At 39.8% G+C, this 24,631-nt stretch overlaps 1 protein-coding gene across 5 annotated transcripts in view; it reads right to left on the bottom strand.

The window, feature by feature from the left end:
- Positions 1-24,631, bottom strand: part of CADPS2 (calcium dependent secretion activator 2) — a 317,678-nt gene that overhangs the window by 137,470 nt on the left and 155,577 nt on the right. For all 5 annotated transcript variants that reach the window (XM_086747222.1, XM_086747229.1, XM_086747251.1 and 2 more), the window contains exons 7-8: positions 17,838-17,949; positions 7,550-7,689 (exon numbers count right to left, since the gene is read on the bottom strand). In XM_086747222.1, coding sequence (XP_086603348.1) covers positions 7,550-7,689; positions 17,838-17,949 — 252 coding nt within the window. The remainder of the gene's footprint in view (positions 1-7,549; positions 7,690-17,837; positions 17,950-24,631) is intronic.

Raw genomic sequence — 24,631 nt, 5'->3', positions numbered from 1 at the left:
TTGCTTTGGCAATTCATCTTTCCAAAGCTTTGTTGTCTGGTGATTAGGCATTTATTTTAATTTAGTAGAGAATTTATATTTCTGAATGGTATATATTTAGAGAAAAGTTTACCTTACCAACTCCAGTGTATCTTTCCTTTTTTTTTTTGCTATAGCCAATGTCTTAGCACTGATAAACAACCCTGCCAAGGTATTCCTCCGTACCTACTAACTTTTGAGAGAACTTAGACAACTCTGACATAATCTACATTTCTAAATTTTGAGCTGCTATAGTGGGGCTGTGTGACTTAATGATCAGAAAAGGATTCCAAACTATCAGATGTTATGTAGAGTTTGCAAAATTCAAACAAACTCAACAGTTCCTTCCATTTGACTTTGCTCATACTTCCCAGTCTGGATGTTCACAAACTGAAAAATAAGCCTCCTACCAAAAGACAGTGAGAACCTTGCTCTTCAAAGCAGCAGCTAAAGTTGATGCTCTGGTCCTTTTTTTTAAGCTAGAAGAAAAAGCGCAATAGCAACAAACAGAAAGCTAGATGGTGCTAATATACTGACTGTACAGTTTCAACGGGATGTGCTGAACACAAACTTGGAGAGACAAATAAAATGTTATAAACAGATATAGAAGAGTTTACATATGTAGAAGAAGAAATGTTATAGTTACATAAATACCTGCTTATCTTAATATCTGGTTCAGGCAATTACGTTTTGTTGATAACAAATGAAAAAGAGCAACTGAATTATCTCAGATAGCCCCCTTTCCTAAGAGAAAAATGTTACAAACTTCACTATTAAGAAGTCTTTTCAGTAACTACTGAAAAGGAATGTAGAAAGTTATTGCTTTTATTTAATGGAAAATAATACTAATTGAAGAAATCTATGGTGCATACTACCATATCATAAAAAGCATTAGGAAGGATTTTCTAAGATGTTAGACACACACGTTTCCAAACTTTTCTTCATTTTGAAGCAACTGTATATCTACTGGTTCTAAGAGAAACTCAACTTGACATTTTAGGTTAGCTGAAATCTGGTTTCTATTCAATCTTTCTAGTGTTGGTATAATAAATTATTTAAAATTATTCTGACATATCTCTGTGTTTTGGCTCAGAGAAAGGTCTGAAACTGATTCAAATTCATTATATACAACACAAAGACCTATCTGTGACCGAGATCATGCAGCACTTGCTAAGATAAGTGTGACTGTATTCCTGACATCTTTCTTTACCTGTAAAAGTAACCCAGAACTAAAATAGAGTAATTTCAATGTGGTCACCTTGCACATTTCTCTGAAAAAATGACATTGGGAGCAGATCTCATCTTCAGATCAGCTTTCAGATTACATGTCTTGAAGTTATAAAGCTAATTCTGTTCCTCTTCCTGTCCTCCTTTGCCAAGTAAGAGCTGGCACTGTCATTGTTCTGGCTAACTTCAGTGTCCCTGTGGCTCTTCTTAGCTGAGTTATGAGCTCACCAGTAGCTATGACAATGGTTTATCCAGGTGACAGTCACACACTGCAGCCCTACCCACCGAGATGCCAGCAAACCCCAGTGCTATCCTCAGCTCGGTCACTGAATTGCCTGCGACCGTGGGTGATCTCTGTTCATTCCTGTGCTTCATTTCACTCATCTGTAAAACAGATAATTATACTTGCCTTCCTCTCTAATGAACTCTTTTATGAATGGGTGACAAGTGTCATAAAAACAAGAGGGGAAAACTACTTATCCTCTCATTCTGCATCTGGGAAGACTGCTAAGCAGGGCATTTATCTCACAGACTTCCTTTAGCTTTAAAACGACAGCAGCAGCAGGAGAAATGTGATACTTCAGTCACATACAGGAACCAGTAGCTATATTTATAAATGCTCTCCTAAGAACATTTAAGTCTATTCCAAGTGCACAAGAGAAAAAATTTTAAAAGGTTAGCAAATTCATGGTGATCTTTATATTCTGGAAATACACCCATACAATAATAATAATTTTAAAAAAGAAATTGTGAGAGAAAAATGATTCACATAGATTCCTTACAATTTTGGAGAGTAGAACTTCGAAAAAGTTGCCAAAATAGTTGCTTTACAGATGAGAGACAGGGAGAAAATCTGGTCATGTACCTACTTACGTGCTTGTAGAATGCATATTCCAAACAAAAAAGTTTAAGAAATTAAAGGTATAACATTTCTATATGCAACATAAAATAGCAGAAAGCAGAACAAAAATTATAAGAATCAATTTTGCCTTTCAAATATTGGAAAAAGTTCTAGACAAAAGCTATGCTGAAATGTTTTACTTTTGAAGTCAAACCAAACAATACAACTTTGCAATACTGTCCTGTTCAAGCTCTTCAATTTGTAAGAATTTAATTTTATGTTATTATTTACTTTCTTTTTTTTCGGTATGACCATTAAGCATTACCAACCCTTTTAAAGCAAGCTACTTGAAAAAATCTCAGTATTCCTTTTTTTATTTCTAGATTGGCAGCAATAGAACAGTACCCTGTAGTAACCACTAGGCTATGCTAACAGACAACTTAACTGACACAAAATCTACTTTTAAAAACAATGTATGCTTTAAATGTATGCAGATACGCAAATGCAGATAAAAAAAAATCCCCACACATTAGAAAGATATTCACAGTAACCCACATACTTTGAGTGGATTAACCCGTCCGGCTTGGGTTTTCAACCCTAACTTAATTACGAGTTAAGGAGAGCCAAGTGAGCCTTCCTGAAGCAAACAGGACTTCCCTCAACTGCTATCCTGACTCAAAAGAAATAAAAAAAGGTTTTTAGCACTTTATATAGGAAAGTTTTAGGCCAAATTTTGCTTATTTTCTCTGATGATTTCTTTTAAATTCAATATTGCAACAGAAGAAATTAACAGAAATGTTAAAAAACTTCATTTTGTGTGGCTGTTGGCTTTACTACCTTAAAGATTAAAAAAAAATCTTGTAGTGCTCTGAATTTTAGACCACATTCTACGAGAAGACACATACACTATACATTACAAGAAAGGAATCTGAAGCATCATTTATTGCCAATAATTGGAACTGTTCTACAAATCTCCATTAATGAGTGACATTTAACTTGTCATTACTCAGAATTTCTAGCTATGCATGCTTCCCCTGGGAATCTATGGACAGGGTTGAAATAGAAAAGGATGGTTATATACCCTTTGGGTTGTTTCCATACTTTGAAAGCCTTTTATGCAAGAATAAAAAATTATCTAAAATAAATAGTAGGATTAAGCTTACTGTAAGATATATGTGAGTATTTTTTATTTTTTTTTAAGCATATAACAGAATGCATAGAAAAATCAGAGTGTTTTCTTGATCAAGTGTTTTTTTAAAAATCACATTAGTGGAGTGACTCTAGATTAGCTGTATGAATGTGTCAACATAAACACCAGTGTAAAAGTAAAGTGGTTAGCAAAGCTACCTCTTTCTTGTAGAGGTAAAACTGAACTGCAATTGAGATTCATAGTAGTGTTGAGTCATAAGGATTTTTATTTCTTGCTCTTAGCAAAGTTATAATTTATAATGAAAAAAATCCCAAGTTTTAATTTTATTTGAAATAGAATTATTTATTATGACTGTAGAAATCCAAAGAGGGAACATGATCTGAAGGTGCTGCAGTCCAGGATACTATTTGTGAAGTGAAAATCTCAGTTTAAGTACAAGAATATTCTTGAAGCATAAATGTTAGACAGGTTTTGAAGGCTTTCAGCATATCCCCTGTGTCAATAAGTAAAGTCGGTCTTAAATAGGAGAAACTTTTCTAAAGGAGTAAAACTGTAACCTTACAATTAGCTTGGGCCTGTGGGTTTTGCTGACCCTGCAGAAACTGAAATACTTGAGCACTGCTCCCATATCTGAGTCTCTTATTACCATTATTATTTTTTAAATCATGATAGAGCATTAATCTGATAAACTCCCTCTTTCTACAATTAGCTGTGGGGTAAAATTTTAATTCAACTTTGAATAAATTTTGAGCTTCTCAGCTGAAAGACATTATCTAATGCCAACACATTTCCTTTTTCCCCTATGAGAAAAATACAAATCTTGTACGTCAGCTTGTTAACTCAGACTGACACAGAAAATGGAAGTTGTCTAGTTCAAAGATTGGGCAAAGATAAAGCATGAGATGTTTCTGAAAAATAAACGGAAGAATTAGAACTTAACTGGGATAATCACATTAACTACATCGGAAATCTGTTACTAAGGTTGTAAAATTCAACTTGCTAACATGACAAAATTCCAGCAAGACAGGATGTTCACATTCTTTAATTCTTTTATTTCCCCCTCCTTTTGTGTACTTTATGACACTGTGCTCAAACATCTGACCACACACAAAAAATAATATAAAATAAAATTAAAAAACCCCAAAATAAACCAAAATATAAGTACCAAATAAAAAACCAAAAACCTCCCTGCCCTTTTCACTATTCAGGATAGCAGTAGCTGCCTTCCAGCTCTTCAGCACTTTATCCTATGGCTGGCTTAATTGCATGTTACACAAACACTGCTTTACAGAGAGAACTGTGTTATTTGCTTTTCTACCTTGTACAGATTCACCAGGGAGCTGCAGAGCCTGGCACCGGAATAACACTGCTCAGCAGAGCACAAGCCTTTGGCCATGTGTTAGAGAAGTGACCATGCCCCACTTTCCCCAGCTCATGAGGTGTGCAGGAATCTTTTCTACCAGTTGCTTCGGAAGATTTACCTTCAAATGTCTACAACACTGGGAGGTGGTATTGTTCTCACTTCATAATGGGAGAAATGAAGTACAAAAAACTTTAGGCTTCAGATATACAGATGAAGATCTAATTTTTAGAATATTTGGACTCTTAACAGTACAATCTGTATTTACATTCCAGCTTCCAGTGATTTCTGCTAGTAGCTGTGAGTGTTGGGCATCTCTGTGAAACCAGATTCCAGTTTATCAAATGGAACACAGGAAAGAAATAACGTACCACCAGTTACTATAGGTGGAAATGCTTCAGTCTCTTACAGGAAGGTCCTTCTGTGTAGCACAAATGGGTATAAAAGCCAGTTCTTCCAGGAATCTCTCAACTATTTTAACCATAAAATATTCCTTTGCCTTCCTGTAATACCATGCATTATCCACCACGCGTTTCCAGCCTCTTCACAAATGAGGATTTCTCTGATAATGCAGTATCAGTTCAGAACCAGAATAGCTTTAATCTGTGTGTTGAAGCAGGTGGGAATCCCTCTTGAAAAAACCAGCAAATGACTACTTAATACTTATACTCACTCAGGAAGCCCAGAGAAGGCTGCAGAGAGTGTCTGGATGATGGCTTTTCATAACCTTAACTGTACATATTAATAATTCTTTTAGCAGGTGTTTTTTCCCCTCCAAACAAACACCCTCTTCCTTCCTTTCACTGCAACTTCAGTGCCGTCATCAACTTTTTCAATGGTTGTTGGAAGAATTATTAACCTTTTATTTAATTTCACTTCACATATATTTATGGTAGAGGAGTCCATACAACCCTCTCTCAGTGCCTTAACTTTCCTAGACAAATGTGTAGGTAATAATCATCATAGCTAATAGCTATAAAGAAAGGGAAACGATGACTGATCTTGAGTATTTTTGGTGGGAAGAACAATAATATTTGCCTGGAGAATAGTGATAGCAGTGACCCTGAAGTAAAATGAAGAAGTAAACAACTGTGCTAGGAGATTAGGATTCAAAATCAATGTGAGGAAGTAACCAGCAGCAGCAACTGAAAGGGATAATGATTGAATTAAATTATCGGAAGTAGTATTTGATTGGGCAATCCACTTAATGCTCAGACAAGAAGACTAGTCACATAAACCAGTATGGAAAAGCAAACTGGGTGGTCCAAAAGACACTCTGAAGACCTCAGAAGAACAGCTCCCAGCCAAGAAAGCCTCTGGGGAAACCCAGGAACACTGGAGCCTTGTCTGTGTTTCTGGAGTCAGTTCAAGGTTGCACGTTATACGCTAATTGGGGTTACAGCCCCACCATTATTAGTGACCTGATCAAAAATGGGGACTTCTCACAGTCACCTGTTGGGATAGGTGCATGGAAGCACAACATTCCTCATGTAGCTGTAGTGTGGAGTATGCAACTGAACCAGGTCACGTGCATCTGTTGTGTATTATTCATTACTGATGTTGTTCAAGTCATCTACTGAAGAACGCAGGTGGCACCGTGCTACCTCTGCAGCATTTGCTACTTCAACTGGCTCAACGCTTTCCAGCTGCAGGAGACTGAATCTAGATAAGCGTGTGCCACAATTACCAAACCATTTCAGAGGTGTCTGGTGAGTGCAAATGAAGGAGGTGGGGGTGGACACTGACAAGAGAGAATCATACTTTAGTACAGACAAGCACTTTTCTCTCCTTCCTAGGTCCTCTCCACTCCAACGTACTCATGTCAGCTGGTCTTCCTGCTTTCTCTTGCCACATTATCCCATTTCCCTTATTCGTGTATTTGCAGCCCTACTTTTAAGTCCTCTCATCTCAGTCTCAGTCTCCAAACATAGTAGCTCCAGTTCTCCCATTGGTTCCATGACTGGTTTCCCTCTCCTTCCTCCCAGCTCCTTGTCATCAGCCACAGGTGTTCAGCCATCAAGTGTCATTGTTACAGTTCTGATCATTTGTGCCTAAGTTTCCCAAAACCAAAATGAGGGCTGAGGTTGATACCTGGGAAATTTCAGCCCAATCAATTACATCTTTGCCAAAAATTAAACAAACTAAATTGTGGGTTGTTTTTTTTTTTAAGTATTGAATATAAGAAATTTTGGCAACTGCTGTCTGTATATAATGAGCAGAATATTAACAGGAGGAGAATAAAAAGAAAACTAAATAGTATGGCCACTACATTAATTCTACATTGACACTTTTTTTTTGAACTTCTTCTTAATTCAGAAGAAGTTCAAAGGATGGAAAACAGCCCTGGTAATTGCTTTATAACAACAGATACAGCCTTGCTTACTATTGGCTGGACTACCTGTTTTTGCAGTTGAGACGAGAAAAAGTGGTGGCGGTTGGCTAGGGGAGCTGTCTTTATGAATAATCTATTCCATATAGTTTCAGTGCTGGACAGAAAAAAAACCCTGAAACTGGTATTAGTACACAAATTCCTTTCAAGAGAAATACCACACAGTGGACAGAGAAAGAAAAGATGCAAGTACCATCAGATTCAGTTATATAATTGATCCTATTTTAATTAAAAAAATGTTTCTCCTAAATATCAACTTTTTTTTTTCCCCAAAGTGCTATAAACTGTAACATTCAAAACCAGTTTCTAAATGACACTGTACTCTTAGCTCTGCATTTCAGAGTCAGCTCATCATCTCTCTTTACACATCGCTGAACATTTGAAATTAATGTTATTCCTGACTATTCCAAGATTTAGGTATAAAATGAGGATATACCACAATGCCATACTATACAAACTGTTGTACACATTTATAATGTTTTACAAACTTTATGTTTTTAGCTACATATGCTTAAATACAGGCACAATGAGGCAAAACAATAAATACAGAAAATGGACACTTACCCACAGTGCTTCATGTGAGGTGGTTTATCCATTCTCACCGCCAGTTTAATTTTCAAGTCACTGTCCTGGCTGTTTTTTGGGACTATCATTTTATGTAGATCAGCTGACTTTGGGCTATTGGATGTTGGATACAACACCACCTGCAAGTCATAAAATAAAAACTTCAACAAGTTGACCAGAAAAAAAAAAAAAAATCTGCTAGTCTTTAATGGAAACTTCTAAGCAGTGAAGATTCTTGTTGCATTTTCTCCAGTCTGAAAGGCGACTAAAAACGGTTTCATAAATCTGATAAACCAGTTGACTGAATCTTATTGTAATAGACGAATTTCCAAAATGAATTAATTAATTCCCTTACAAATGGGAATTTTCATATTATGAGTTAATAAAATTTCTTCCTCTGTTCATTCTGAGTTAACAATTTTAAACAAAAAGGAACTGTTGACACTTGAGAATGGTTGTGTACAATTAAACAAGAACCTAAACTTTTACATTACGCAGTGCTCCGCTGGAAATATCCTACTGAAACAATGTGCTGTAGCATTATGTGACAGATAGCCCCTCCAGCAGCAACATTCCTTCAGTGGAGAAAACCAAAACATGCTCTTTCTTATCAACTCTTTTTTTTTGATCATTAGCATTAATAAAAGCCAATTATAGTAAAAATCACAGAAATCGGAGATTAATTCCAAAGCATCTCTGATGCAAATGGAGTACAATAAACGTAAGATACTATGTTCAGTTCATATATGATATGACACAAACCTTTTGTTTAATCTACAGTGGCAGGCACATTAAAAAGAAATACACTGAATTTTAAATATTTAATTTAAAAAACATTTATATAAATTTATTGATAGTTTAACTAGCTAACCATTAATTTTAGATTAATATTAGTCACAAGCTGTTAAATATTTATTTACCATCCAGAAAGTTTATCCATTTATAGTCAGTACAACTGAATATTACTACTTCATTAAATCCTTAGCCACAGTAAAATGCCTGGCAGTTAAATGCAGCTGAAACATAATTTCCTTTCATTCTCATTATAAACACTACTTTTGAATCAATTTAGACTCTAAAATATTCTAAATGTGCTATTTGGGAGACTTTCATAACATTCAGTGAGTTCTGAATTACCCTTATCATGAAGCATTATTTCAAAAGTAACAACACTCTAAAAAGCAGCTTTCTTCACATCTTTTATTTCTTGAAAACTAAAATTTATCATAACATTAACCACCAAGTTAATTTCTTATACATAGCCTTTGTGCCTTGTGTCACATATATAAAACACAATATATTCTCCTGTTTTACTAGGAAACGTAAATAAAGGATTTGAGTAAGAATCTCCAAGTAAGCATAAATCTGATCGATATTATTAAGCCAAAAATATTACAATAGCATCACTCAGATCTAATAATCTGAAAGATGATGTAAGCTGAAGGCCTTCAGCTCCTCATCTCAGTATTTTGCAGAAACATGTTCCTGCATCCCGTTAATATCACAAGCTCTAGTGAAGCAGAGAAATACAATGCATCACTCCTAATCAAGTGTGCAACCTTTATAGCACCAATGGGAGAGATAACTTGTCAGAACTATTGAGTACGTTCAGTACCTATTAAAGACATAGGAAAATAAAAAGTATATTCTAGTTTTAATAAATCAGGGGGCTACTTTTTTTTTCTTTTTGCAAAAGCATAGCAAACACTATTTATAACAGCTGATTCCTTTCCCAAGATACAAGCTGATTTTAATTTTGAGTAAACACTATCCCTTAAAAAAAAAAAATTAAAAAATCATTGTGAGTGTGGCAGTCTTTGAGTTCTGAAGCACCAAACAGAAAACGATTTTTAGTTTGTTTATGTTTGTAAATGCAAGATTACATAAACAGAGTTATTACTCATTCCTTGCATTTAATGATTTGGTATTCACATAGGACTGTAGGTGATATTATGAATTTTTCCTTTTCTATGGGGCTGCAGTTCCCGTTGTCCTGTAACAGCTTATTACAGCTCATGCATCTCAAGCGACATCTTTCTCCTGTCAACTTCTTGAGTTTTTAGAATGCTGACGAAAATACAAGCAGGCAAGTGTATAATTAATTCATAACTTCAGTACTGACAATTCCTTTTCTGAATTTTTAAAGAAGTATTTTGGAGCTTCCTTTTCAAACCTCCCACAATGAATAAGCATCTGGCAGAACATTTAAGTATGCACTGTATTGTGTCTGTATTACACTTTGTCATGCCTTCCAGCTTTAAACAATGAGAACTAAAAGAATTTTGTCATAAAACTTTTTATCATTGCACACAAATACACGTACATAGATGAACACAAAGCATTTGACAGGCATTAATTATCTTGACAATAACCTTCCTACTAATATTGCCCTTACAGGCAATATTAACCACTGTGCACCATATCATCAGGTGGCACAAACTGTAAGCTCCCATAAAATCACTGAAACCAAAACACTGGGGAAATGTTCCTTCATAGGAAAAGTGAAAAGTTGCTGAAAATTATGTTAAAAGCATTCTCTTCTCTATGGCAATGCTGTTTATGATTAAGGCCCTGTAACTTAAGGTTCAGTTCTCCATTGCTTGTAACTTAGCCAGAGCTGAAGTGTTGAGGCTAAAATTTTTCATCCTAGGTATGGAATAAGATGAAAAGAAAATGTGGCACACTGCAATGCAACGTCATTGCCATTGTCCATGGAGAAACTTCCTAGGCTACTCTGTCTCAGATTTCTTTTCAGCACTGCTTAATCTTCTACTTGTTGTTCTATAGTCTACTTTAAAAAATCAAATTACACCAACCTATGTGTCTTTTCTGGGGGATATCAAACTCACCTACAGGATACTCTTTCATTGTGCCTGAAACTTCTAAAAGTTTCATAAAATTCCTACTACATCATACATTTCTGAATTAATGTTTATTTTATTTTAATTTATCTTATTGTACTGTTCTTATACCTCTGAATATCACCACAGTAGATTATTCAGCAGCAGCACAGAGAACTATGAGTTGTTAGTCTAGGACTATGTTTACTGTAAGTAAACTAACAGGTCATCTCCATTAAAAAGAGGAACTATCAATGACCAGAATGTTAGACACCAAACATAGCTGCTGTGTGTTGCACTGCTCCAGCTGTTTTAAGGCAAATTAATAGTATCAGAACAGTGTGGGTTGAGATAATTCAGTAAATTCAGTCATCCTATGATCATTAAAAATACTTGACCGTGTGTCTGATTATATCTAGTATTACATTTCTTCAAACCACACTGTAACTGAAAAAGTGGCAAGATCATTTTATGCCTCTCCCGATTCAGATGTAAAATAAATACAGCAACCTTAAATATTACAGAGCAATACATTTAGGGATGAGGAAAATGGGGAAAAAAAAGTAAAACTAGTGGGTTGAGATAAAGACGGTTTAATAGTACAGAAAAGGAAGAGAAAAATAATAATAACGACGAAAAAATAATACACAGAACAAGTGATGCACAATGCAATCGCTCACCACCTGCTGACCAATGCCCACTCAGTCCCTGAGCAGCAATCCCCACCCACTGGCCACCTTCCCCCAGTTTAATATTCAACATGATGTCACATGGTATGGAATATTCCTTTGGCCAGTTTGGGTCGGCTGTCCCGGCTGTGCCCCCTCCCAGCTTCTTGTATACCCCCAGCCTCCTCGCTGGCAGGGTAGTGTGAGAAACTGGAAAGTTCTTGACTTGGTGTAAGCGCCACTCAGCAACAACTAAAACATCAGTGTGTTATCGATATTGTTCTCATCCTAAATCCAAAACACAGCACTATACCAGCCACCAGGGAGAAAATTAACCCTATCCCAGCTGAAACCAGGACACATGCTATTACAGAAAACTCTTATCTTGCCTTCAGTACAGCTCACACCTCACAACCTTAAAGAAAGTGAAGATGCAGCCCATCAACAGTCTCTTCTTCATAACACAACCCAGGTCATCTTCAAAAAGCATACTAAACCCTCAACCTTTCCCCATCCCAATGGGGAAGTGCCCAGTGCCTGGGACTGTCCTGGTGTACCCGACCCTGCCCTGCTCCCTGCCACCCCAGGGAGCTGCTCCTGCTTCTGGCACCCAGCTTCCTGTCCTGTCTTCAAACTGCATGGTCCTCAACAGGAAAGCCAGAAGATTTTATGAGACAAATGAAGTTACCATGCCTGATGTGCTCTTTCAGAGCACAAATGGTGCTACAAATGATTGCTTTTTGCCATTGACCAAACCCACATTTTCTTTTCATCTCATTCCATACCTAGGATGAAAAATTTTAGCCTCAACACTTCAGGTCTGGCTAAGCAACGGAGAACTGAACCTTAAGTAAGTCACAGGGCCTTAATCATAAACAGCATTGCCAGCTCTGTTCAGAATAAACACACTCGTGGTCATAGAATCATAGAATCATAGAATCTTTAAGGTTGCAGAAGACCTCGAAGATCATCAAGTCCAACTGTCAACCCAACACCACCATGCCTACTAAGCCATGTCCTGAAGTACCACGTCTACATGTTCTTTGAACACCTCCAGGGATGGTGACTGCACCACTTCCTTGGGCAGCCTGTTCCAGTGCCTGATCACTCTTTCAGTAAAGAAATGTTTCCTAATATCCAACCTAAACCTCCCCTGCCACAACATAAGGCCATGCAAGAAGCCCCACAATGAACTGGAGAAACCAAGTTCTCCAACTCCTGTGCTCTACCAGAGACGCTTCTAACTCAATTCTTGATATTTAAAACTACGAAAAATAGTGAGTGCCTGACACATAAGATCAAATGCTCCCTCCACTGCAGTTGTTGAATCTTTCATCATGCAACAGGACTCATTCATTCTATACAAGGCTTTTAAAATCTAGTGATTTGAAAAGATGCCAGCACAAACAGAGAGGACAGGCAAATTTTATGTTATGAAATAAGCACACATTGTTATTTGCACACATGCAAATTTATGCTGCTGGTCATTGTCTGAGCAATGTCCCAGTTAAATATAATTTGTTTTACTGATTTGAAAATAGCATTATAGACTGAAAAAAAAAAAAAGGCCAGTTTGCTTCTATAGGAAATAGATGACTGGTAACAGTGCAGAGAACCCTTTAACGTTAGGTTGTTTGTGTAACTCTGGCCTCTGTCTTACTTACCTGTTTTCAATAGAAATGTCCACCGACTCCTCTCAAGTTACCTTCTCCCCTAACTTGAAAGTTTGGAGCTGTTCTGAGTTATGTCAGCCCCTTGCCCAAAGACAGGTTAATGACAGAAAGCCAGAAGTTGCTGTCACTGTGACAAGAAGTGAAGTTCCCTCGAACACCCCAGCGGCACCTGCCAAGCACAGCACCATGCTTGGGTCCCCTGAGCGTGAAGTCACAATGCACTGCTGCCAGCAGGATGGAGCAAAAGAAGCTTAAGGGAAGGGGAAAGACTGGAGGTAGAAGTGGGAACAGGAGATGGCTCTCTTGAAAGTAACTCCCTTAGAAAAGTTCTCACATAGGGAACCCCTACAGAAAGGTTTAAGAAGATCTTGATCACCAAGGGAGCTTATGAGTATTTTATACAAGCTCATTATCTCACCTATTGTGCGATTTTTTGCTTTTCAGCTATGATTGTATTACAGCTGAAACACTGAGACGAGGCTTCGGGTAACAGGTGGTTAAAAAGAAAGAAAAATCAAACAGAAAAACTGAACGGGCGCACAGCGAAAGAGCTACCTAAAATACTCTTGTTGACAAAGAACTGGGGAGACTTTGCAATTTATGCAATCAATGGACCTCTGCTGATGCTGCCAGCTGAACACTTACCTTAATAGATCTTAGCAACTGATAAAAGTTGTATTCAAGTCCTTCCCAAACAGTCTGCCTCCAAATCTAAGAGAGAGCATGTTTGAATGAAAAATATCTCAAGAATTTTTACAAGAGGCATTCTCAGAGAAGCTACTGAGAAAACCCCTGTTAGTGTGAAAACAATAACACTCAGCCAGACATAGCAGGGTGCTGACAGGCAGACTGCTCAGGGAGCAAGAGAAAAAGGAGGAGTGTAAGCAATCTCTTATCATCTTCCAAGCTTTAAAAAAAGACAGGAAAACTCAGATCTGCAAAACCTCAGTCATTTCAAAATATGATGGACAAAAAAATTGCCCAGGTTGGCAGGTTTTAAATTAACATATTCACAGTAAGAAATTGTCCCTGCTCAGCGGCCCTTTGAACGCAGCACAGAAGCTAACCAACATGCACAGTACAGTCAGCAATCAGAAACCAGGCAATCCTGCGATATAGGTACCTAGCCAGTAGAGCTATTTTATAATGTCTTTAAATCAAACCCAGAGTAACAGCATCAATGAAAAAAACCATAACTGCACAGCTAATTATTGCTGGCTGCAGCTGACTGTGACAAGCAGGTTGCAAGACAATAGCTCTCTTTTAATTGAATAGTCAAAGCGACACGGCTGAAATATTCTTATATTCAAAAAGTATCAGCAATCAAACACCACCTGCTGTTCTCACATTGTATTCACATGTGTGCTAAGCAAGCACAATGGCTGTCACTTTGAATTACTAGGTTTTAACATCTTCATACACAAAGTACTGAACAAGGAAAAGTGGTGTCAGATCCCTGAGTTTCAGAAACCACCAGGCTGATTTTTCAGAAGTATTTATTTCAAACTCTGAAGGCTTCTTCACGCTTCTTCAGTTGTTGCACATACAAATGCAAACATCAATTCTGCCTTCTGTATGCACATACAAAAATTACTGAAGCAGCCAGATCAGTGGCAGTCACATAAAAACTGTGACATATTTCACAGATATTTGAGTAAAGTAAGTTCTTAACATTTCCTTGTCAGAAGAAACTTAGCTTCAAAGATGCAGCCTGCCTTGCTTTCTAGAAGTTAAATTCATTGGCTCACTATGTGGAGGTCCACACTACCACAGACACAGACCACAACTCCAGAAGGTCACGTTCTGCAGAACCCAAATCCAAATAACATCCTTCCCCCTCCTGCGCAGCATGTGTCTCCATTTTTCCTTTGAGTGGAAAACTGAGTTTGTCCAATTGTCCTCCATTTTGTGTAGAGCAGAGAATAAAGGTTAAGATTTGTTTTTTGTTTGAAGACACTTAAAGTGGTCAGCAGGAAGCCAGAAGAATATCCTCCAGTGAAAAAAATCTGCTCTTGACATTCACAACTGGACTTATTTTGGTTTTTTTTTTAGAGCAAGAGAGCAATGTCAGAGAAGTGACATAGTAAGAACTATTTCTTGTCAATCAAGCACATCTGAAATTCCTTGAAGGAAGAAGATGTTACAGCCAACAACCCTTCTGTTGCTTAATGCTCACCTGCTGACTTCCGCAGCAGAAGCTGAATAGCCCCCAGCTTCTGCTTCCTAACATGGTGTATAGAAAGCTCTAAGTATGGTCTGCCCTCTCTAATGAAAGAACGAGCCTGCATCCCTTCTGGTCCAACATCAGCTAGTTACTTCTGGAAATCAGCAGTGTCTCCTCCTGAAACTGAGGAGCTGTAGTGCTGTCATACTGAGATCAAGGTCTACATCTTAAGTTAAGTGTGAGAGACCGCCTTGCACTGATGGGGTCAATGGAAATTCTTTCTCCTCTGCAGCTCTGGGGAAAACTTTGCTGGCTCCACATTTCACACCTTAGATCTGTTTTCATAAAAAGCTGATCCCTTGGTGGCAGAAGAAACCCTTTGGTATGTGATGGAAGTTCAAAATTCAAATCATGTAGTTTGATGCCGCCTTCTGTTTCTAATTATAGATTAAACAGCACAAAATGTTCACAATAACCCTGTGCATCTTTTCAAAGGCTACCTGAATTTAAATCTCTCAAACCTGAAAATGAAGACATTAACAACAAAACAAACCTTTGAAAGCTAAAATGCATACCATGACTGTACACTGCACCTTACTTTGTAAAAATTCTGCCAAATACTCTCCCAGTCTCCCCTGAACCTAGCAACCACCACTCTCAAATACTCTGGTTAAACCAGAGAGCTAAGCTGGCAGATTTGCTGTTCTCCAAAGTTGAGCATCTGTCACCACCAGCTGGAAGGAGCCTGTCAGCACCCGGGGTATTGCCAGACCTGGGAGGTGCAGGAGGACAGACTAGATGCCCAAACAAGCCGACGCACAGCCAACATGCCCTTTTTCATGTTATTCTCCACTGCTAAGGACCATGCGCTGTACATAACGTCATTGCAGGAGATTTATCTTTTACTGACATCTTTTACAGAAGGTATTTTTGGGGTAAGGACTGGGGCCGGACATTTTTGGAAAATCAGAAATGGACTATAAAATGTAAAATCAGTATCCAGGTACCTCTCAGGTACTTTTGCTACGCCAAATTTCAGCACAAGATTTAATGCAAAGGGAAAAAAGATTATGGCCTTTGTTCTGTGTGACAAGGTAGGAAATAAAACCAGCAAAAAGTGATGATTTTAATAGCCTAATTCTGATACAAACTGCCAAATCTTAGACCATCTGACAAAAGCATGCAGACTCTCTGCCAAAGAACAACAGGAGAGTAAGAATCCCTCGCCTTTTATGTATCTTGCTGCATCTCTGGGAAAGCTGGGTCAGGCTCCAACCATACAACACTGAGCTCAGCCCTAGCCCCTCTCAGTTACCTATTTTTATTTTCTCGCTCTCCCCTCATGCCTCTTCCAACCAAGAAAGGAAAGTTATTACCTTCTTTAGCTGGTTTGACCAGCTGACAAATACGGATGTGTCAGAAGGCAGCCAGGAGTGGGAAGGGAGAAAAGGCAAGAAAAAACACAAAACAAATCATCTGGGGCCACAGGAATCACTTAAGGCAAAAGCTATAGTCAATATTTTACATTTGAAATGTTTCTATTCTTTAAAATAATTTAAAATATTTTTAACCTCCTATCCTAGAAACTTGGACAAGCTGCAGTGTGAGAAAGTAGACCAAGCCTATACCTGGGCTTCGGCTATTTAAGGTTGCAGAGCAAGACGATCCTGTTAAAACTTGTAATTCCTAGCCCCTTTATTCTGTGAACTTTTATTTTCTTCTCTGATTCCTTGGCAATGACTCTGCTGGCTACTGTTCCTGGTGGCCACACAGTCCCTTCTACACTGCCTTGCACCTTTGCATTGACTTTCCTTTTGCTTCTTTGAAAGGACTGAGCAAGCAGGGACAGAGAAGAAACTTCTCTGTATTTAACAGCACTATGCATTTCATGTAAGTCCACCCTTTCAATGTCTCTCTTCGTATTTTTGCATCCTGATATTGCTGACTCTAGTCTGCTCAGCTGCACCCCTGCGGCTCCTCTGTATCTGCCACAATGCCTGCCCAGGTCCTGCCAGTGTTTTAGCCCTACTGGAAATCTTCCCCACGCAGATCCCACCTTCACCTCAGTCATCCTTGACCAAGTGATCCTGGAGGCCTCCTAGGAGGACATGAGATGACAGAAGAAGTAATACTGGGGATACAGTCTTGACCTTAACAAGTGACTCAGTGTGTGGGAGAATCTGTCTTTGTGCAGCTGCCTGCACTTGGAGGACACAAAGTGGGGAACAGCCCTGCTCTTCCCAACAAGCTTTCCTCGCTTGAATGAGATACAGCCATGACTCTGAATGTAGAACTGAGAGTTAAAATGTGAGCTATCCTCCATGTGCTACGTGTCAGAGGGGAGAATTTCAACAGGAGATGGGGGGGCGAGATTTGCAGATCCTCTCTGCCTCGTTCACACTACCCTCCTCCTTCCTATGACACACTGCACTCTCTAGCCTCTGATTTTGGCCCAAGAAGGATAGATGATCCTGTTAAGATAACGAAAATGTGAAAAGGGAAGCTCATACAGTACAAGAATGAGAACTCTTATTTTAGTCTGACATATCTCCATGACTCCTTTCCTCCCCCATCCTTCCACCACTTAAGTCCTTCCTTTCCTTTCCCCAATTGTTTGCTGTATTTATTACATGTCAAGTCTTCTCTCTCTCCTCTTCACTCCTAATTTGAATAGCTAAAAGCATTGGCAGGTCAGCTAGGAATTAAAAGAAGATTTAAACAAGACAAAGAGAACTGTCATGGATCCCTGATGTAAGTTTCTGAAAGGCAATCCAAGGCAACATACCACATTTTGAACACTGGGAAAAGTCACCCCCAAAACAAAAAGCATTGTTTAGTACACCTGCAGCAGAGCTGGTGCTGTATTGAATACCTGTTTCATCAATACTTGCATTTCTAGGCATAATTTCTAACATATTTATAACTTCTACACATAATACTCACTCTTCCCAGTTCCTTATCTTCGAGTGCCAGCACCCCGGTGCTTTCTGTAAAGAGTTTTACTTTGACAACAGGCCGAGGGTGAGTAGTGGTGAAATCCCCTTGAGTTCCCCATCTGCAATAAATAAAGGAATATAATTTAACTAAGACAGAGGACAGGCCTGAGAGTGATAGGACTGTAATCTTTTGGCAGAATATTTATTAATGCACTCATAGAATTTAATTTTCACACTTTTGAGAGGAGGGAGCACGGAAATACATTTTTGAGCATTCAAGGGAAAGCATACATGGGAAAACTGGATTTTCTCTATGATAAGACAAAACAGAGGTTTTCTGTATGACTTTTGTCATCAAAAACGACTGATAATTTTTTTTAATGGCAAAACCGAAAGTACTGAAATTATATCCTCATAGAGGAAAACAAAACCAAGCAAGAAAGTGAAGGAGGAGGAGGAAGGAGTCAAGGGGGAAAGGGATGAGAAATTTTTCTATAAAACATATTATTAGGTTAACTATCTTGTATATACAAGTCAAACTGATTCAGCAAAGAATCATGTCTCAATTCTAAAGAAAACATATTTTCAACTTTAAGGAAATGAACTATGCAGAAAGTAAGAGACAAACAGAAAATCTTATATTTCAGGAGATGTTACAACTGAGTAAAAGCATGTAGGAAAAATGCAAACACAAACACAAAAAAACTTGATAAAATTGTGTTCTGGTTTTGTTTAGTGAGGGGGGGGCCTAAGGTGGTAGCTTCTGTAGGAAACTGCTGGAAGTTGCTCCCCTTTGTCCAGTGGACTCAGCCGGGCCTAGGGCGGACCCAATGCTGGCCAAGGCCGAGCCAATTGGTAGCAGAATGTTCCATGATAACGCCTCTGCGATAACGTATTTAAGAAGGGCAAAACAGAAAAAAAAAAAAAAAGAGAAGATGTGAAGATGCTGAGCAGGGGCAGAGAGGGGGAGGCACGAGCCTTGTGGGCCTTGCAGGCCTCACCCTCTGGCCTCCCGCTGGGCAGCTGACTGGGCCCGACTCGGCCCAGCCTGGCTGCAAGAAGTGGAGAGGAGATGAGAAGTGAATAAGATGTAAAAAGGATCCTGAGAGGCATCTGCCAGCCTGTTGTAAGGAACAGCTGCAGACGCCAAGGTCAGTGAAGAAGGACGGGGAGGAGTAATGCGGCTCCTGGCCAAGATTCCCCTGCAGCCTGTGGTGATGACCATAGTGGAGCAGGTTGTCCCCCTGCAGCCCATGGAGGTCCACAGAAGAGCAGAGATCCACCTGCAGCCCGTGGAGGACCCCACGCCAAGGCAGGTGGGTGCCTAAAGGAAGCTGTGGTCCGTGGAGGACCCGCTGGGGCAGCTGTTCTGGAGGGACTGCACCCCATGGAAGAGATGACCCACACCGGAGCAGTTTCACAAAGGACTGTAGCCCATGGGAGGGACCCCGTGGTGGAGCAGGGGAGGAATGTGAGGAGTTCCTCCCCCGACGACGAAGCAGCGGCGTAAAACAATGCATGATGAACTGACTGCAACCCCCATTCCCTCTTCCCCCCTGTGCCGCTCGGGGCGGGGAAGGTAGTAGAGATAATGTTAAGCCCGGGAAGAGGGAGGGGGAAGTGAGAGAGAGACTGCCTAGTCTGGTCCCGATCTGGGCTGAACTACGACAATTGTTATTTATCAGAGGGACTATAGCTTTGCAAGACAATTACTGTCACAAGGTTTCGTGCTTTTAGAGAAGCTAAATTAGGCAGACAAACTTCTAGCTGTTCATCTCTTATCTCGGTTAAGACACTTGGTTTGTCAGCCTTCCCCCCCTCTGTGTGACAGTGGTACAAAAAAAAAAGGAAAGTTACACAAATTAGATGGGAACTTCCTCCAACAAGCTATTACCCCTATTTTTAAAAAGGGGAACAAGGAAGATCTGGACAACTACAGGCTGGTCAGCCTCACCTCTGTGCCTGGCAGAGGTGCAGATTCTGCCTGTCATGGAGCAGATTCTCCTGGAAACCATGCTAAGGCACATGGAGAGCAAGGAGGTGGTTGGTGACAGCCAACATGGCTTCACCAAGGGCAGATTGTGCCTGACCTGGCCTTCTATGACGGGTGACAGCATCGGTGGACAAGGGACAAGCAACGGATATCATCTACCTGGACTTGTGCAAAGCTTTTGACACTGTCCCGCACGACATCCTTCTCTCTAAACTAGAGAGGCATGGGTTTGATGGACAGACCACTCGGTGGATAAGGAGTTGGCTGGATGGCCGCACTCAGAGAGTGGTGGTCAACGGCTCAATGTCCAAATGGAGACTGGTCATGAGTGGCGTCCCTCAGGGGTCCATGCTGGGCCCGGCCCTGTTCAACGTCTTTGTCGGTGACATGGACAGTGGGATAGAGTGCACCCTCAGCAAGTTCGCTGATGACACCAAGCTGTGTGGTGCTGTCGACACGCTGGAAGGGAGGGATGCCATTGGGAGGGACCTTGACAGGCTGGAGAGGTGGGCCCGTGCCAACCTCATGAAGTTCAACCAGGCCAAGTGCAAGGTCCTGCACCTGGGTCATGGCAATCCCAGGCACAAATACAGGCTGGGCGGGGAATGGATTGAGAGCAGCCCCGAGGAGGACTTGGGAGTGCTGGTTGACGAGAAGCTTAACATGAGCAGGCAATGCGCTCTTGCGGCCCAGAAGGCCAACCGCATCCCGGGCTGCATCAAGAGGAGCGTGGCCAGCAGGTCGAGGGAGGTGATTCTGCCCCTCTACTCTGCCCTGGTGAGACCCCACCTGGAGTACTGTGTCCAGTTCTGGAGCCCCCAACATAAGAAGGACATGGACCAGTTGGAGAAGGTCCAGAGGAGGGCCATGAAGATGATCAGAGGGCTGGAGCACCTTTCCTGTGAGGACAGGCTGAGAGAGTTGGGGCTGTTCAGCCTGGAGAAGAGGAGGCTTCAGGGAGACCTTATAGCGGTCTTCCAGTACCTCAAGGGGGCCTACAAGATGGGGAGAGGCTGTTCAGTAGGGCCTTTTGTGATAGGACGAGGGGTAATGGTTTTAAAATAGAGGGAGGTAGATTTAGATTGGATATTAGGAAAAGATTTTTTACGATGCGAGTTATAGAACACTGGAACAGGTTGCCCAGAGAGGTGGTGGATGCCCCATCCCTGGAAACGTTCAAGGCCAGGCTGGATGAGGCTCTGAGCAACCTGATCTAGTCGGGGATGTCCCTGCTCCTTGCAGGGGGGTTGGACTAGATGACCTTTGAAGGTCCCTTCCAACCCTAATCATTCTATGATTCTATGATTTCATTCTCCTAAACAACTGCATGGTACTCATTGCATTGATGATACTGGTTCTGACCACGCTACTAGGCACAGACAAAATGCAAAAAGTAAGCGCAGCTCCAGTTCCTCTTCATTTTTTCTCCTACCTGAGATATTGCAGTTAGCAGAAGCTAAAGAAATAAAGAAAACAGGTGACCTTAATAATATGCTCTATAATAAGGTGTATTACACAAGCTAAAATCTTAGAGGGCCTCATTTACAAAAAGCAGTATTTTCATTTTACGTTTAAGAATAATTTACATGGACTCTTCATTGTTAGAAATGAACATACAGTAGTAATCCTCCAGCAAAGAGATCTAACAGGTACATGAAAATCCTTCAGCTAACACGAGTTACAGACTGAGACAAAGTCTAGAAAGTAATATGCAACCAAACCCAAAAAGTTTTAAGAAAGCAGTGGTTCTGTACAACCCAGTCCTACAGGTGGCTGAACACATGCCAGATTACGAACGTGAGGTTCACTGAAAAGTAACCGAATCTTACATTACATTCTGTCTTCTGTGCTTTGTCTGGTTTAGATAGATCCTTGCTCTCTCTGTCTGTGGTGGACATAGCCTTAGCCTCAGCTAAAGTGGTAATTGAAACAGGGACTCTGACAAGAAATTACCTTCCTGACAGGGACAAAACTGTTTTGTGATTTGATGATAGATGCTGCAGTCGCAGGGCAAGATAATGCCTAGCACTGCTGCTCTTCCCAGCGGTGGTCCCAGGGGTAGGTTTGGTCACAATACAGAAATGAGACTTCCAAGGTGAAAGCACCTTCATAAAGATGAGATAGCCATCTCTTCAGTCTCCCCTGCTCAGATCTCACTATTTTGGAAGAATTCTGCCTTGCAATCACAAACACAACCTAAGCACTTCATTAAGTGCACTTCCTCTCCCTCAGGCACCAGGATATATTTGTTCCCGAGCTTCCAGAAGCCTTCAGTTGTGGATGGAACCACCCAAATAATCAAGAGAAACTCCTATTAAAAAAACCAAAACAAAATAAAAGCCTCTGTACAAAGATCTAGTGCAAGCACTAACTCACAGATAGAAGAAAAGAAACCAGAAGAAGACACGCTGACTAAAGGGAAGAGACCCAGGCTGTTCAGCAAAGATAGGATCAGCACGAGCGACTCAGCTTCTGCAAGCCGAGTGGCAGGCACATGCCATGGCACATGCTGGGGTGTGGGCATCCCAGCATCTGGCTCCAGGACCTTCCCAGAAAGTGGTGCAGCTTTCTCTGGAGACACATAGCCAGGCTCCATTCCTGCAGGACACAGCAGGGAAGGATGGGGCACACACCAGCTCCCTTGCCCATGGAGCCTGGCAGAATTTGCTTCTTTAGGTGCACAATGAGAGACTGATGTGGATGGGACAACACTGAGCTATCCACCTGTTGTTGACACTAATGTAGTACTGGAAATCATCTTTAACATCAGATCTGATTGTTGTCCTTGACTGACAACTTTCTCCCAACCCTTCTTCCACCTGCAGCAGTAAATGAAAATCTTGGGCTGAAAAGCAACAGTCTGAATCTGTTCCTGAAGTTCAGTGTTCATAGTAGAAACATTCCACACATTGATCTTCATGATCCTTGCTGATCAGGACTTCAGCTAACTCTCATAGCCTCCTAAAGCCATGTCTTTGGAAGTTAATTATCTAGTAGAGCAAATGGTCACAGATTTTACTGCCTAGATTTTAACATCATTCCTTATGAAAGAGCATGAGAAGAATCATGCTCTGTTAGAAAAGGCAAATCCAACACTGTATTCTTTAGCATTACACTTACTTGCGGGCACCTGATATTCCTCTTAGTTGCCAATATCACAGTAAACTACACAAGGCTTGCAGCTCATCCTTATTACTCCTTATGGATTACTAGAACACAGGCTCTGCTTCTTTGGAGCTTTGTGTTGTTGCAGAAGAATCCTTCCTCCTACCATTTGAAATCAGAAGTTGGGAGAAAGCAGCCAAACCAGAAGTGGTACCATGTTCATTTTAGTTTGCTTCTTCCACGAATTAACGTGGGTATGAGACCTCCAATAATCCAGACAGAAATTTATTTTATCTAGATGCTGTACATTTAAAAGTATATTATTATACATGCTATTAATGCATCAGGCATTAACTGAAGGAAAAGTCAGAAATTAGTGTAACCAAAATGTAAAATATTGAACTCTCGGCAGCAGAGGAACCCATTGAACACTGCAAAACACAATTTGCAATTTGCATTTTCCTGTTTTGTCAGTATAAAATGAAGTGTAGCAATAAGAATGGCCTTAGTGTCTGTATTTTGCACTCTCAGTACCCACTAATAAACTTTCGTCTTGTTAAAAATAAAATTCTGAGCTGTAAAGATTGTGCCATGAATATAAGAAGATACTGGGCACTCAACAGTTATTAAGGGTGATCCAAACCAAGGGACAGACTGAGTAAAGCATGCAGCTGTACACAAGCTAGCCTGTTTTGAAATACACTTTACTGTTCTAAAATCAAATTATATTGGTGATCAAGATTTGAAAGCTTTTAATTTTTTTTTCCTGGCTACTTCTTTTACAACATCTGGTCATATTCTATCCCACAAATTAACTATTTGTTTGTTCTTCCTGTTCATGAATATAAACTTCATTTTAACCAAATTCCATTGAAATGGATTATCACACTTTCAGCCTCTACATCTGAGAGGATATAAAGAGACATCAGATTTTCGGTGTATAGATCATCTTCAGATTACCTATGATGTAATTGCAAACTATAACTTTGGAGAAGCTACCGTCCCATGATCATCTGTGGCTAAGAACTGTGCAAGTAAATTGCATAAATCTGTATATAATGCCAAGATCATAAATATAGCCTTCCTAGCCAATAAATATGAGTTTATTGAATCACGTGTTATTTCCACAATAAAATTCTGTCAATACTTTTGTCTATTTATTCTATAACCATATGTCTGTTCAAGGTCTGTTAGGTTTAATGCTGAAAAATAGGTTAGGAGGATACCCAATAATTCATGGAATCAATATCCAAACAGTAATTATCATGATGCAAATTTTGATCACCATTACTGTAATTTCTTATTTCAATTACTGTAATTTCTTATTTCAATTTATAGATTTTATGTGCTAATATAACTATATCCAGCTGGTTTCTAAAAAATTTAACATTTTTCTTCCAAAACAAATTTGTCTTCTTTCAAAAGCATTTATTAATACCTATTGAAATGCTAATATTCCCTGTTCTCACATCTGCTTAACCTCCTTGGAGTAGCTATAGTGGAACATTTATTTTAAATCGAAAAGCTAAGCTGCAAGGTATAGGTCAGACAAATCTGTATTTTTCTTTTAAGGTTGGAGTTGCACCCTGCTATTTTTCTGGAGAAAATACAGTACTTCTCAGAAACGTCTTTCTGATCCACAGATTAAAAGTCAACCACCATAAAAAGGGTTGTTCCTATTCTTCATAAGACTGAATAACTTT

The sequence above is a fragment of the Chlamydotis macqueenii genome, chromosome 1, assembly GCF_036417535.1.
Source record: "Chlamydotis macqueenii isolate bChlMac1 chromosome 1, bChlMac1.mat, whole genome shotgun sequence".
Lineage (NCBI taxonomy): Eukaryota > Metazoa > Chordata > Aves > Otidiformes > Otididae > Chlamydotis > Chlamydotis macqueenii.
Note: the sequence above shows the minus strand (reverse complement) of the source record. Positions and strands in the feature narration are given on the sequence as shown.